The 14,772-nt window shown below is 43.1% G+C and overlaps 1 protein-coding gene across 5 annotated transcripts in view; it reads right to left on the bottom strand.

Moving 5' to 3' along the window:
- Positions 1-14,772, bottom strand: part of IQCH (IQ motif containing H) — a 256,643-nt gene that overhangs the window by 72,757 nt on the left and 169,114 nt on the right. For all 5 annotated transcript variants that reach the window (XR_007519882.1, XM_049905656.1, XM_049905654.1 and 2 more), the window contains one exon: positions 3,035-3,155. Coding sequence is in view for 4 of the 5 variants with exons in the window: in XM_049905656.1 (XP_049761613.1) it covers positions 3,035-3,155 (121 nt within the window). In the remaining variant the exon portion in view is untranslated. The remainder of the gene's footprint in view (positions 1-3,034; positions 3,156-14,772) is intronic.

The raw sequence follows: 14,772 nt of genomic DNA, 5'->3' as shown, positions 1-14,772 counted from the left end.
ATGTTTCACAGAAGAATCAGATTTTTGAGACTCACTACATACAATTACAGGGTCTAACTCTGGGCTCCCATTTCCTACTTATTTGTTGTATGATTTTGCTCTAGTTACTTCTCAGCTCTCAGCCTCAGTTTCTTTATCCATAAAACTGGGTCAGTAAAGTTTATTCTGCCTCTCATCAATAAGCTCGGTGACTACAACATGGCTGAGAAGAAAGGATAGAGATGAGCAGAAGGCAAAGATGAAGCCTTAGCTTATGGTTATATAGCTCAGGTGACAGTGGCTGAGAAAATGCTTTCTGATCTATAAATCTCACGTGAAAATAAATATTTTAGAGGAAGGCTTTGCAGGCTGACCTTGGAAGATCTAGAAACTTAATAACATCCTGTTCTGGATGGATCTGGAGATCTTCATAGTCTTCCCCTCCCAGCCGGAAAACTCCTTTTTTTAACCAGTTTTGGTTGTAGGTATCTCATTTTCCACTTAGTTATGGGGTCGACTCTTTTTCTTTTACCTTTTTGTCATTGTAATTTAATTTCCAAGCTGAGAGGACACTGGAGGTCATGTAGCACAACCTGCCACAGTGACGAATTCCTTGTCAGCGTTCTTGTGAGATGGCCGTCCATCCAACCCTTTGCTTAAATAATTCAGTAGCAGGGTGTTCACTACAAATCTTCTCACCCTACTCCCCTGCCTCTGCCCTACCCAGCAGTGTTTTCTAACGACCAACAAGTCTGTCCTTTCCCTTGCTCTCATACACCAAGCTAAGATGTGTTCCTTGGTAAATATACCCACTGGCTCTGCCATGACTCCTGAGGACTCGCTGGCTCTGCCACTTGTTTAACAGAGTGATGTGAGGTGAGTTACTTAATCTTGTGTACCTGTCTCCTCCTCTATAAAGGAGGGTGAGAATGGTACCCGCCTCAGAAGATGGTGAAGAGGCTTAACTAACTTAGTATGTGTAAGCTTAGAATAGCACCTGGCACATAATAAACAACGTCTGCTATTATCATCATTGTGCTGTTGCTGCCGTGGTTATCATCTGACAGTTCTTTCATTTCATAATATTATTACTATATATCACTTCACAGATTTTTTTAGTCCCTGGAGGCTGCTATCAGATCTGACCTTAATCTTTTAAAAAGCCAACCATATCTTCTTTCCTGAACTCTTCCTTATAGGGGATGGCTCCTTAACCTTCTCTTTACCTTCCTCTGGGCATACCTGACAGAGTAAGCAGTCTTGTAGACTGTGGAGCTCAGAGGTGCTCTGATCAGCAGTGACTAGAGCAGACAGATAACTCCTGTGGTCTGTCACACTAGCTTTCTCTCATCGTTCATGTAGGTAACCAGGTAAGAATGTCTGCCTTAGATTGTAACCTTCTAGAGAGCGAGGGACCACTGCACGTGTGTGCCTCCATGTAGCACACTCTCACAGGGACCTCTGTGACCAGAGATAGCATCATTTGCTCCATTTAGTCCATCATGCATGGACCTCATGATGGCATTAGAAAATGAAGATGACTTAGGATGGTCATGATGAAAGCAATGGAGGCTGGGGTTGTTTTCTGGACTGCAGAGGACCCTTATTTGGAAATTCTACCTTCAGAATTGTTGACCCAAAAGGTCAACAATTACTCTAAAGCAAAGATGAGAAGATAAGGGGGCAGGGAAACTAGAGTACTGGAAACAGAACAACTGGAGAACACTGACACATTGTGAAAGATGTAACTAATATCACTGAACAATTTGTGTCGAAATTGTTAAATGACGACCTAATTTGCTGTGTAAACTTTCACCAAAAGCACAATAAAATACTAAAAAAAAAAAAAAAAAGAACATGGGCCATGGTGTGCCAATGGTTTACATTTGACTACTGACCTAAAGGTTGGTGGTTTGAACCCACCCAGCAGCGTTGCAGAAGAAAGGACTGGCGACTCGCTTCTGTAAAAATTACAGCCAAAAAAACCCTATGCAGCTGCTCTATTTTATAATACATGGGGCTGTCATGAGTTGAAAGCGACCCAATGGCAACAGTTTGGTTGTTTTTTTTAATAATTTTTATCGTGCTTTAAGTGAAAGTTTACAAATCAACTCAGTCTCTCACACAAAAACCCATATACACCTTGCTACACACTCCCAATTACTCTCCCCCTAATGAAACAGTCTGCTCCCTCCCTCCACTCTCTCTTTTCGTGTCCATTTCGCCAGCTTCTAACCCCCTCCACCCTCTCATCTCCCCTCCAGGCAGGAGATACCAACATAGTCTCAAGTGTCCACCTGATCCAAGAAGCTCACTCCTCACCAGCATCCCTCTCCAACCCATTGTCCAGTCCAATCCATGTCTGAAGAGTTGGCTTCGGGAATGGTTCCTGTCCTGGGCCAACAGAAGGCCTGGGGGCCATGACCACTGGGGTCCTTCCAGTCTCAGTCAGACCAATAAGACTGGTCTTATGAGAATTTGGGGTCTGCATCCCACTGCTCTCCTTCTCCCTCAGGAACAGTTTGTTTTTTTGTGTTACCTTCAGAGCTGGAACTAAGACCATTTCTGTTGTCCCAGAGAATGGAAAGGGAATTAACACTTATTAAATACTTATTTTGTGTCAGGCTCCATGGTAGAAACTTTCATATCTATATTTTATTGAATCCTCACACCCCTGTGAGGAGGTAAGTGAGGAACCTGGGCCTCCAAGGGTGTAAGAACCTTGCTCAAGGTCATGGATGAGATTTAAACCAAGGTCATCTGATTCCAAAGCCCACCTCTCAGGTGGTCTGTAGTGCAAAGAAAAAGTAAAGCCCAGGACCTTGAGCTATGTACATCATGCTTGGTACACACAGTTCCTATTTACTTAAGAGGCTGGGTGCAAGATAAATATTTGGGCAAAGCTTAAGAAAGAAAAAAGCCTGCTCATAGGAGCACTTTTCTCAACCAATACAAGGGATGCAGAGTATTTAAATTGGCCCTAGGTTGACCCAAAACTTGAATTCAAGGTTGTGTAATGACTAATCCTTGACAGAAACTTTACAGTCTTATTTACCTTGACTGAGAAATGTTTGGAGGAATTTCCTCCACGTTGGGAACCGTTTCTCATTGACTGGCTGTGCGTGCTGTGCTAAAATGCCCGCCAGCTCCTCGGAGATCTTCACCAAAGCTGGCTCCTGCAGAAACAAATTAAATAGAACCACAAGCAATTTTACTACAGAAATGAAAACTGCTTGTGGAGTGATTAAAAACCAGGCCTCCAACAGGCAAAAAAAAATGTGGTTACTGTTTACCCAGAGTCAGAAAGCCATTTTGAAAATTTTCTCTATTTCTCCCAGCCATTTCAGTTTTCATATTTCAAAATGGTTTGGCCCCCGAAAAACTGCTGAGCATGGTGCCTGTTGTCTCTGAAAGGCATCTTCTGTCTGAGTGTCCTTGGGCAATGTCCCTCCCTGCTCTGGGACTCAGTTTCCCTTTATGTAAAATGTGGGGTTAACTAACTTGTCCCTTGCCCCTTCAGACCTGAATGTTTTTTATTCTATGACCCTAACAGGATTGACCCTGGGAGAAATTATAGAGTTGGCAAGGTATTTCTGTGTACTTCCCTATCTTGAATCTGTGCCCTTTCCCACTCAATGGCAGGCCGGGGCATTCTATAACTGTGGGATCAAAGCCTGAAACTGCTGAAGCTGTAAAGATGGGATTTTAGGCAGGGCAGGTTGGAAGAGCAGGGCCAGCCACAATCTGCCTGAAATTCTCCTACTAGGGCAGATTCTCATCTGCCTAGACGAGATATGCTGGCCCCATATCACCAGTAAGACAACCCAAGACTACAGAGCCTCTTGTCAAATGAAAACCCATGCTGGAAACCCTCTGGCTTTTTAATGTAAAAGGCCTTCGTTTACTGGGACAATTTTTTTTTTTTTTTGAATGTCATAAGTTACAATGCTCTTTCCTATTAGACTGTGTAAAGATTTTTCAAATAGAAGCTACTGCTTCCGATTTGATTTCTGCCAGAAGCGGGTCAGGGCATTGGATATAAGACAATTTGATGGGCAGTATTCATATTTAAAATATGGGACACGGGCAAGAAAACTCAGACTGGCTTTGGGTGCAGTGGAACTTCCAGACCTAAGAGGGACACTGAGTAATGCCGAGGAGGCAGGAAAGCGGTAGCTTTGCAAGTGGCACGGGGCTGAAAGGGATCTTAGACGACATGTGCACGGGCATTTATTTCCAATTTCCCCAGTGTTAAAAAGTGACAGCCAACTCTTTGGGACATCTGGATCACTCTGGGTCCAGTGCTTTCTGAAAATCTACAACAGAAGATAAAAGATCTGAAAGTATACTCTAGGCAGGTCCAAATAAGCTGAATAATTCCTGAAATATTCAGAAAATCCCAGTGGGAGAGTCTCATTGCTTAGCTTAGTAAATGCTTGACATACAAAACAAAAACGCCATGAGGAATGGAGAGAGCGCCCTGGCCCACTCTTGTTTCCGGATGACTCGCTGTCCGGATGACTCGCTGCACAGTAGGGGGAGGTCTGTTAAGAAGGGCTGGGGAAGCAGGCTCATGTAGGGAGCTTGTGCCTTGCGATGAAGAGGCAAGAAAAACTGCTGTCAAAGCAATGGGCTTTTCCCACCCTTCGCATCCTGCACCATGTAATGTGTTCTCTGATCTTTGCTGTCAACTAACTACCTGACTTCCCAAACCCTGCATCTAAATCATAAACAAGCACACGAAACCAGTAACTCCAACAACCCAGACCCCTCTTTGTTTCTTACCAGAGTACTGTCATCCAGACTCATCTTTCTTCTTATTTTATACATGTTTCTGTTAAAACTGCTCTACTGTTGTGAAGAAGACCAATTGTCTCTGATTCCTGAGGCGGCCCAAAGCTGGGACGCTGAAGGATGACTTTAGATTACTGACCAGCTCGGGAAAATGGAATCAAGGAAAGGAAGCCTTGCAAATCAGGTCCTCTCCCAGGCAAGTGCAAGCTTCTTCTTTGTTCCGCCTTGATTAAAGGGCCTTTCTCTGGTCCACTTTTGAAAGTTGTTAAACCATCTATCCAGTTACCTGCTATTATGGATTGAATTGTGTACCCCAAAAAGATATAAAGTCCTAACCTCTGTAAAGAGCCCTGGTGGTAGAGTGGTTAAGAGCTCAGCTGCTAACCAAAAGGGTGGCAATTCAAATCCACCAGCTGTTCCTTGGAAACCCTATGGGATAGCTCTATTCTGTCCTATAGGGTTGCTATGAGTCAGAATTGACTTGATGGCAACGAAGTTTTGTTTTGTTGTGTTTTTTAACCTCTGTAAGGTCCCTAGATGGTGCAAACGGTTTGTGCTCAGCTACTAACCTAAAGGTTGGCAGTTTGAAACCACCCAGAGGTACTATGGAAGAAAAGTCCTGGCAATCTGCTTCTGTTAAGATCACAGCCAAGAAAACTCAATGAAGTAGTTTTACTCTGTAACAACACATGGGGTTGCCATGAGTTGGAATCAACTAACAGTAACAACCCCTGTGTCTGTGAATGTGACCCTGTTTGGAAATAGGGGTTTTCTTTGGTTATGTCAATGAGGGCATACCAAGTAGGATGGGTCCCAAACCTAATCCTTTCTGAGTGGTAACTTAAAAAAAAAACAGAAAAAAGACATGGAGAGAGACACACCCAGGGGGAAGATGCCACAGGAAGATGCATCTAGAAGTAGCACAGGCATGCCAAGGATTGCCGGCAGCCACCAGAAACCAGGAGAGAGGTCCACAGAAGGAATGGATGTGGCTGAGACCCTTGAGACCCTGATTTGGACTTCAGCCTCCAGAGCTGTGAGAAAAGCCAGTCACTTTTTTGGTATTTTGTTATGGTAGCATTAAGCCCCAAAAAATCAAACTCATTGCCGTCACGTCGATTCTGACTCATAGTGTTCCTATAGGACAGAGTAGAGCTACCCCATAGAGTTTCCAAGGAGCACCTGGTAGATCTGAACTGCCAACGTTTTGGTTAGCAGCCGTACCACTTAACCATTATGCCACCTGCCATGTGGCCATTCACGTCTGTATAGTCCAAAGAGAAGTCATTCATTCATTCATTCATTCATTCTTTCATCCATGTATTTAAAGATTACAGAATGTCAAGACTTTCAAGAAACTTCCTTAGGGGAAATACGTGTTTATGTGTTTGGTGGGTGGGGGTGAAGAGGAAGCAGTGAAGGAGCAGAAGAAAACCTTGCTACCTAAATCTTGAAACTCAGTCTCTATCAGTTGAGGATCAAGTCCAAACTCTCAGGACGGCCCACAAGGAAGGCCCTTTATGATCTGGCCTCTGACTCTTAAGTAGCCTTATCTCCCTCCTCTCAGCTCCCAGCCTCCTCCTAAACTGCCCAGGCTCAGCCTCCTTCCTCTGCCTTCTTTCCTGTTTTTCCTCTCTGGCTGGCTCCTCTCGCCCTTTTTGAGTTAGTTCCAGTCACACCTCCTTCAGGAAGCCTTCTCTACCACCCCAGTGAGTGTCCTTTCTCAATGCTCTCCAGTTCCTGTGAGGCTCCTTCATGGCATGGATGGTGGCTTTGAGGTCTGTCTCTCCACTACCCAGCACAGGGAACACTACACGTTTATGGAATGAATCATGGTGGCAGTGACACAGGGACCCAGCCCTTAACAACTGAAGTTACAGAGTAAGAGAAGTGTGAAGCCTCTCAACAAGAACCTGCTGTTCAGGAATCCCCTGAGGGCATGACCACTTAAGAACCACCAATTCTTCCTGGGCTTATTTTATGGGATTCCCTGTCTCTGATAGGTACTGTGAAGATGAATGAGGTGACATTTATAAAGTGTCACCTCAGATGCAACAAGCTACATGAGGGCAAAGAATTAACTCGTAAAGATGCTCCTTGTGTGAGGCATCCGGATACTCTTCCAAGCTGCCGCCACTGTCCCTGCTTACAAAGCCAACCTATCTGCCTTGACACTGAGAGCTTTTACTGTGCACGAAGCCACAGCAAGGGGGTAAATTTCCTAGAGGAAAGACTGATGCAGGAATCTGGATGATGAATCGTGTCCCATCACGAGAAGTATACAGCTACAGGGACTGACGGGGAGGCTAGCACACACTGAGGCAGCGTGGGGCTGTGATTAACTCCTGGACAGGAACAGTGATGGCATGCTGACCATTCAATTTATCTCTTTATTTTGAAAATGTCTGATGTGAAATACAAGTATTATACTAACACATAGGATAATCACATCAGATGATAAAATGGTGGACAATCACACAATACTGGAAACTGTGGCCTAACCAAATGGATACACATATTTTTGGGGGACAAATTCAATCCATGACACCAATATGTGATTGAAGGCAGAAAGAAACGGGGTTGGGTGAACCATTGGCTAACTTCCTTTCTCTCTCCCTTTTCTATCCTCCCGAAGTGTGGTGTGTGTAATATCCACTATAAGCCAGCCATTGGGGTGCAATTTTCCCTGTCTTACAAACCTGTGATATTAGTTAGAAGTTTCTTTCAGTGACTGACATCAAGGTAATGGAGTTCATCGAGCATATCAGTTAATGACTTTCAGGGTGTGGGAAGAAAATATATGTTGTGAATGATAAGCAAATGTCAGAAAAATATATTTTCTGACAAATCCAGAATCCCAGATTTTCATTCCATCATGACTGTACTGTCTCTGGCCATGGACCTCAGCTGCTGGCCTTTGTGAAGCTGACAGCTCCAGAGCTCCAGAAGAAACTTCAGCCCCATCTTCACCACAGCACAGGCTTGTTCACTCTTTGTCCAGTGCTTGTATTTACCCCTCAGAGCACATCAACAATAGCCACGACCTTGGAAGGTTCCAAGATATAAGCAGAAGGCCTAGAGGCTTCATCAGCTGACCAATGGATCCTAGAGATTCTAGTCTATCAAGCATGGGCCTTGTCTCTCAGCTCTCTCTCTGTCTCTCATTTTCTATCAAGAAAGTGTAAATTTGAAGAAAGAGATATTTGGCTGAAGGAAATTCAGGATATCTCAAGGGGAGATGCTAGCATATCCAATTTAATACTGCCCTCAATGACTAGAACTACTTCAAACTCCAGAGAGTTTGTTTTCCCAACCAGTAAATTCCAAGTATATGCATGTGTGCATATTCGGGAGGATGGAGAGGAGAAAGAAGGAATACAAATTAGAATGCTCTCAATATCAGTCCCACCAAACTTGTATTTGATTTTGGGAGCTTCTTTTGCTAAGACTTCAGTGGCGAAGTAAATAAAATAACTTTTTGGGAAATCACCTCCAGACTCCCACATTAGGCTTTATTGGAAGGTATTCAAAAGAAAAAACCAAGAAGCCTGCCTAGATGGCTGTTTTATAGAGGCTTCTGATATTCCTAAATGGAGGAATGAGAGTAGCACAAAGGGCAAGACAATGACCTGAAAAAATAAGCAAGAATGTCAGCACTGAAAGGGGCCATATGGCCTCTCTAGGACAAGTGTCTCGTGTAACAGAAGAGGGGATGGTGGCATCTACAGTCACACATCGAGGGAGACAGTAGGGGCTCTCTGGCTGCCTTCTGACTCCTGGGTGAGCGTTCGCCACCACCCCTGCTGTCTTTTTCAGAGGGTACAGGAAACCACGAAAGGTCCTCAGGATTTGAACTGGCTAGCAGCACCAAGATGGAGGGAAGGAAGGGGTTTGAAATTTGATGGCGAATTTAGAAAGGCTGCTTTGCCGTGTACAGTATCCATTTTGTCACTGTAGGCATTTTTTAAAGATAAAATAATGGCTCTGTAAGTGCTCAGCTGCTAACCAAAAATGTCGGCAGTTCGAACCCACCAGCGGCTCAGCAGGAGAAAGATGCGGCAGTCTGCTTCCATGAAGAGTCCAGCCTTGGAAATCCAATAGAGTCACTGAGTTGGAATTGACTCGATGGCAACTTTTTCTTTTGAAGCTTACTGAAACCTTAGAATAGGCCAGGTATTGTGCCAGGTGGTTTACACTTATTATCTCATAGCCACTCTCTGAGGTAGGTATTATTACCCCCATTTCAAAGATGTCACACAGCCATGAAGTAGCAAAAGTGGGATTCAAATCCAGTGGCTAACAATACGCCACCGCGCAGTGAGATCTGTGTCCGTGACTGCCATCGCTGGGCATAAATGGTCAGGCTGGGTCAGGCTAGATCATCCACATGTGATGCTCTCGGAGCTGTCAGATTTATTAAAAAAAAAAAAAGGTAGCCTGGACATCTCGTGTTAGCTGCACAGCACCTATAACCTCTCGTTCAGGGCAATGATATCCCAAATTTCCTTTTACAAACTGCCCATGTCCCATTAGCCAGGCAAGTTGATTGAGAGTAACTCCACTCAGCTCCTAGGGTGGGCTTCTGATTAGCAAAGCCTTATCCTGGCCACAGTGATTGGCTCAGGGATGGGCACATGACCCAATTCAGCCAATCAAATTTGCCGGGGCCTTCTGAAACAGAAACTTCATGTTCTGAGAATGCTACCAGGTGAGATGTTCTCGCTTCCCATTGCTTTGTCCAAGGACAACCTCCAGGAGCAGCTGGCAGCCATCTTGCAATCGTGAGGAAAGCAAGCAAGCCTTAGGATGGATCAGGCACTATGAACAGTACAGAGGAGAGATGGAAAGTAACTGGGTTCTTGGTGATATCACTGAGCCATGGGATTAAGCCATGTCTGAAGCCAAACCTATCTTTGGATTTTCAGTTAGCTGCAATAACAAATTCTCTTCTTTAAGCCATTTTGAGTTGGGTTTTCTGTTCCTTGACGTTTAAACATTTTTAACTGATACAAATGAGTAAGCCAAACCTTGATCCATGATCCAGGAGGACATTTTAAGCCAGCAAATGCTCTGATCACCCTATGCTCTGGTTACTCTCATTCTGCAATTGGTACTAGAAAGTTTACGCTCATTCCTTTCCATTAAGATCATTTGACATAGTCCCTCTTTAGAGTGCAAAAAATATGCTGAGAGGATGAAGAAAAAATGAAAATGTCTTCAGCAAGTCATAAACTACTTCCCACACCTACTTAAAGTTTAAGGACTGCTTTAATACTCCACGTTTAATTGTTAATTGAGAATTTAAAAATCAAAAATGCCAACTTTGCCTTCGATGAGATGGAAAATTATGCTGCTGTGGAAGGTAACATAATGTAAAACAGCCAACATTACCAAGGCACACAAATGTTTTCGGTATGTAAAATGCTTTGTAAAATATTTGCTCCATCTGCTGAAAGCAGCAAAGACAATTTTCCCTCGATAGCTAATGGCCCATTTCGGCTGTGTGGCAAGTGATGCGCTGTGGTGGCGGCTCTCATTAAACAGAACGGTGAAAATGCGGTATATAATTCCATACTTATGCAGCATTATCCACTCGCTGCTTCTCCAGGAGTCTATCCCTTATTATCTAGGCCTCCACCTTGCACCAACATGCAGGCCTAGCAGTTGATTTGACTTGAGAAGCATTTTGTCCAACTGAGGCACATATGTTGTGCCTCCATTCCAAAGCTCAGAACAACTGCTTCACCACCGACCAGAAACACTAAAGGTTCATTCCCTTTCAACTTTCCAGCACTTAAACTGCTGTTTCTTTTTTTCTCCTCACCACAGGGGGCCATGATTTTCTTTCTAGGCTCACCCTGTCGCACTGCATGCTGGGGATTTCAATAGATAAAGATTAAGCGCTCCTTGAAATTCTTAACTGAACGTTGTACATACACAAAAGCAGGGAAATTCTACCCCAGCCCCAAGCTGCTATCATAACAGCTCCCCAAACACTGCCCTGGGCTTGCGGTCTATGTGGCTTCTGTGATCTCTCTCTCTAAAAAAGCTGTTTACACTACACCCTGAATCACTTCAACATCTGCTAAAGGAACCATTAAAGAGAAATAATCCAGGGTGGTTTAAAAAAAAAGAATATGGTCCAGTTCTTGGAATGATATTAAAAAGTAGTTACAGCAGCAAGTGGCTGATTTTTTTTGAAAAAAATTTTTAACCTTGGAAAATGGTTGTAAAGAAAATTATGTTAAATACAAGAGTGACATCAGGTAAATACATATGGCTCTTTTAAAGATTACACAATATTTTAAAGCAGAAACCATGCAGTTTTAAAACCAACCCTAAGTGGGAGTAGCCATAATTATTATTACTAGTAATAGGTTTTCTTTCTTTCCACTTAGAGAAATAGCACTGGTTGAGAAAATTGCATACGCTGATTAAAGCTCTTTAATGGAAAATGAGAAACAAAAGAAAACACATGTGCCCTTTGGATTTGATTTTTCATTCAAGTGGTGAGAAAGAGGGGTGAGCTGGCTGAAGGGAATGAGAGACTATCGGGAGAATTTATATTTTAATTTTATACAAAAGGCAAGCAGCTACTTTTCTTAACCAGAGCTGTGCCTTCTTTGCTAGTTTCACCCCCTACAGGTGTATATACTTGAGGCTGATGTCGTAGCATTATTTATCCTTGTTTTCTTCTACAGACCATGCTCATGAACATACCAGTATAATAAATCAGTGAAGGCCAGGTGAGGATTTTTTCTTTTTTTATCTGGAGTCGGTGCACCAACATAAGAGTCTTCTCCAGGGTGTCCCTCTTTCACCGAGGGGCATGGAGGACAGACGACCAGAAGCAAATGATGCAGTCGCCGTCAGAGGAGAGTAAAACTCATTCTGAGTCCGTTCCAAAGACACATGCCTCCTTTGTGGGTTTTTAGCAAAGCAGACATCTCCAAAAGGACTCCAACAGGGACTTCCTAGATGTGAAAAAGCTAACTGAATTCTCATTCCTCTCATCCTTTGCTTTATTCCTTCCTTCCACGCTGTTATTGCAAAAAACTGGCAGTTAAACTCAATTGATTCAAAATATTCTGGATCCATCTGGCCGCCAACCCTGGAGCTGAAGCGGCGATAGCGCCTCACTGCTGTTTTCAAGCATTTGCCTCTCCTCCAGTCCCCAGATGGTGGGAGAAACATTTAAACCTCCTTTTCTCTGCCTTGTACAATAGACCTTGGCACCATTTCAACTGTTTACTCCGGTAATTAACAGCTCTGATACCACAACAATTACAACTCCTACACTCTCACCACAATAATGCTATGAATTAGTGAGAGCTAATGGCTGGAAGGTAGAGTGTTTCCAGACTGCGAGATCTGTGCATTTTTAGAATAAAATAAAAGGTACAAACAGCACGCTTGCAGTAGACAATGATTACCTAGTAATTAGTTTACACAAAGCTTCCTATTTAATGGCAAAACTCTGTAATTAACGTGTGACAGAAAATCAAAGGGTACTTTGTAAGCATATGAAAAATTAACACTGCAGGCCCATAGCTTTATGTACTGATTAGAAGCATATTAAATCAATAGGACACACAAACCAACAGCTTGTATGGCTGATTATTATAGGTCCTTGGAAGGGGTACCCTGGCTTTCATTTAACTTGGGGAGGCAATTTTCCTTCTCCTGCCATCTTCTTCAGGCAGACAGAAGCACCTCAGACCCAGCCCTGGCAGCCTCATGAAAATAACCACTGAACTGGAAGAAAACATTCTAAGTCATTCTCAGAGATAAGGAAAAATATGTAAATGATTAAGACTTTGCAATGATGGTGGTAACATGCTGCTACACTAATTAGAAAAGATACCAACTGGAACCAGAAAATAAAGTAACCAGGTCTCAGTCTTTTGGTCAGAAATAATCTCTACCAAGACAATGCCTCTTTATTCAATATGTAGAAAGTTCAAAGAACTGGAAGTGTTTTCTATTTTCAAATGATGAGAAACCAGGCTGCTATCTAGGTTTATTTTTCTTAAAAGCATTATCTGGGTAAGCTGTAGCGCAGGCACCATTTTGGATCAACAATTTGTATGTTCAACAGCCACAATCCTGTATAATGGACACATAGGACAATATTCTGGAAGTTTACCAGATCCTAAAGAACCTTCAAAATCACCAAAGAAAGATTAAGTTGTACACATTTGTTCAACGTTACCTGTATTTTATTGTAATACAATTTTCTGGTAATATTAATAGTAACAATTAAAAATTTTTTTCTGGTAATAGTAATAGTAACAATAGCAGGTAGCATTTCTTGAAGGCTATTATGTGTTAACCACATTGCTAGCCAATTCACAAGGATTATCTTATTTCATTCTTACCATCCCCCATCAGGCAGGTATCAATATTATCCATATTTTACAGATGAGGAAACAGGAACTTGGGCAGTTGAAGTAACTGACCCATGGTCACCTCCCTAGTAAGTGTGGGAGTCTAACCAAGGTGTGCCTGGCACCATAGTTAGAGTTCCTGACCAGGAAGCCAATCTCTTAGTTATTCTGAACATTCAATTATCCAGATGAGCCTATCCCGACACCCATTCTGTTTAAAAGGGAGTTTACTCTGTCAACTTGGAACAGGAGATTAAAAGGCAAAAAGGGGCAAATAAAATATTTGATTGTTGTCTTAATTATCTAGTGTGCTACAACTGAAATACCACAAGTGGGTAGCTTTAAAAAAAAAAAGCAAACTGAAATTCATTTTCTCACAGTTTAGGAGGCTAGAAGTTCGAATTCAGGGTGTGGGCTCAGGGGGAAGGCTTTCTCTCTTCTGTCAGCTCTAGAGGATGGTCCTTGTCTCTTCTGAGCTTCTGCTCTTGGGCAACCTTCATGTGGCTTGGCATCTCTCTACCCCCATCTCTGCTTGCTTGCTTGTCCTAATCTGCTCTTTTTATATCTTGTAAGAGATTGACTCAAAACACACCCTACACTAATTAACCTCATTAAAATAACAAAAACAACTCATTCCCAAATGGGATTATAACCTCAGGCATAGAGGTTAGGATTTAGAACACATATTTTTGGAGGACACAATTCAATCCATAACATTCCACCCTTTGGCCCCCAAAATTCATGTCCTTCTTACATGAAAAACACATTCACCCCATCACATCATCCTAAAAGTCTTAAATCAACTCCAAGTCCGAAATCTCATCTTCTGAGTCATCTAAATCAAATATGGGTAAGACTTCAGGCATATTCGATCCTGGGGCAAAATTCTTCATCTTCTGTGAGCCTGTGAAATCTAGACTATAAGTTATCTGCTTCCAAAGTACAGTGGTAGAAAGGCACAAGGTATACATTTCCATTAGAAATGGGAGAAATTGGAAAGAAAGAAGAGATAACAGGTACCAAGCAAGTCCAAAATCCAACAGAACAAATTACATTAGCTCTCAAGACTTGAAAATAATCTTCTGTTCTCTGAGACCACCTGGGCAACAGCTGTGCCCTCCAGATTCTGAGTGTTGGCCATATCCTCTGGATTCTGAGTGGAGGCCCCTGGCCCTGGGCTTCAACTCACTTCTAGGCCCACTGGGACTGCAACTCTGCTACTTCAGCTTTGGGTGGGCCCATCTCCTACTCCATCTGAATGGTGACCCCACCTCCTTGGCCCAGGCAGACTCCATTCTTCTGCCCCATGGGCATGGCAGCCCCAGTCCCTCAGCTTTGGGTGGTGGCCCCATCCCCCTCGTGCATCTTAATGGCAGCCTTACGCTCTGGAACTTGGTTGGTGAAGATCTGACTCTTTGAAATCTATGAGGCCCCACCCTTTGAGATCCAGGAGACTGTGGCCCCACCCTTTGAAACTGAGAAAGCCCTGCTTCCCATGCTCTTTCCAACAGTTCTGATGATCTCTAAGCTACTCCAGGGATGGTCCTTTTCTTTTCTTGGAGGACAAGAGATGTAGCTCCTTTGGCCTGCTTCCTGCCTGTAGAATTCCAAG

Source organism: Elephas maximus, chromosome 13, assembly GCF_024166365.1.
Source record: "Elephas maximus indicus isolate mEleMax1 chromosome 13, mEleMax1 primary haplotype, whole genome shotgun sequence".
NCBI lineage: Eukaryota > Metazoa > Chordata > Mammalia > Proboscidea > Elephantidae > Elephas > Elephas maximus.
The sequence above is the reverse complement of the archived record's forward strand: the minus strand, read 5'-3'. Positions and strand labels throughout refer to the sequence as shown.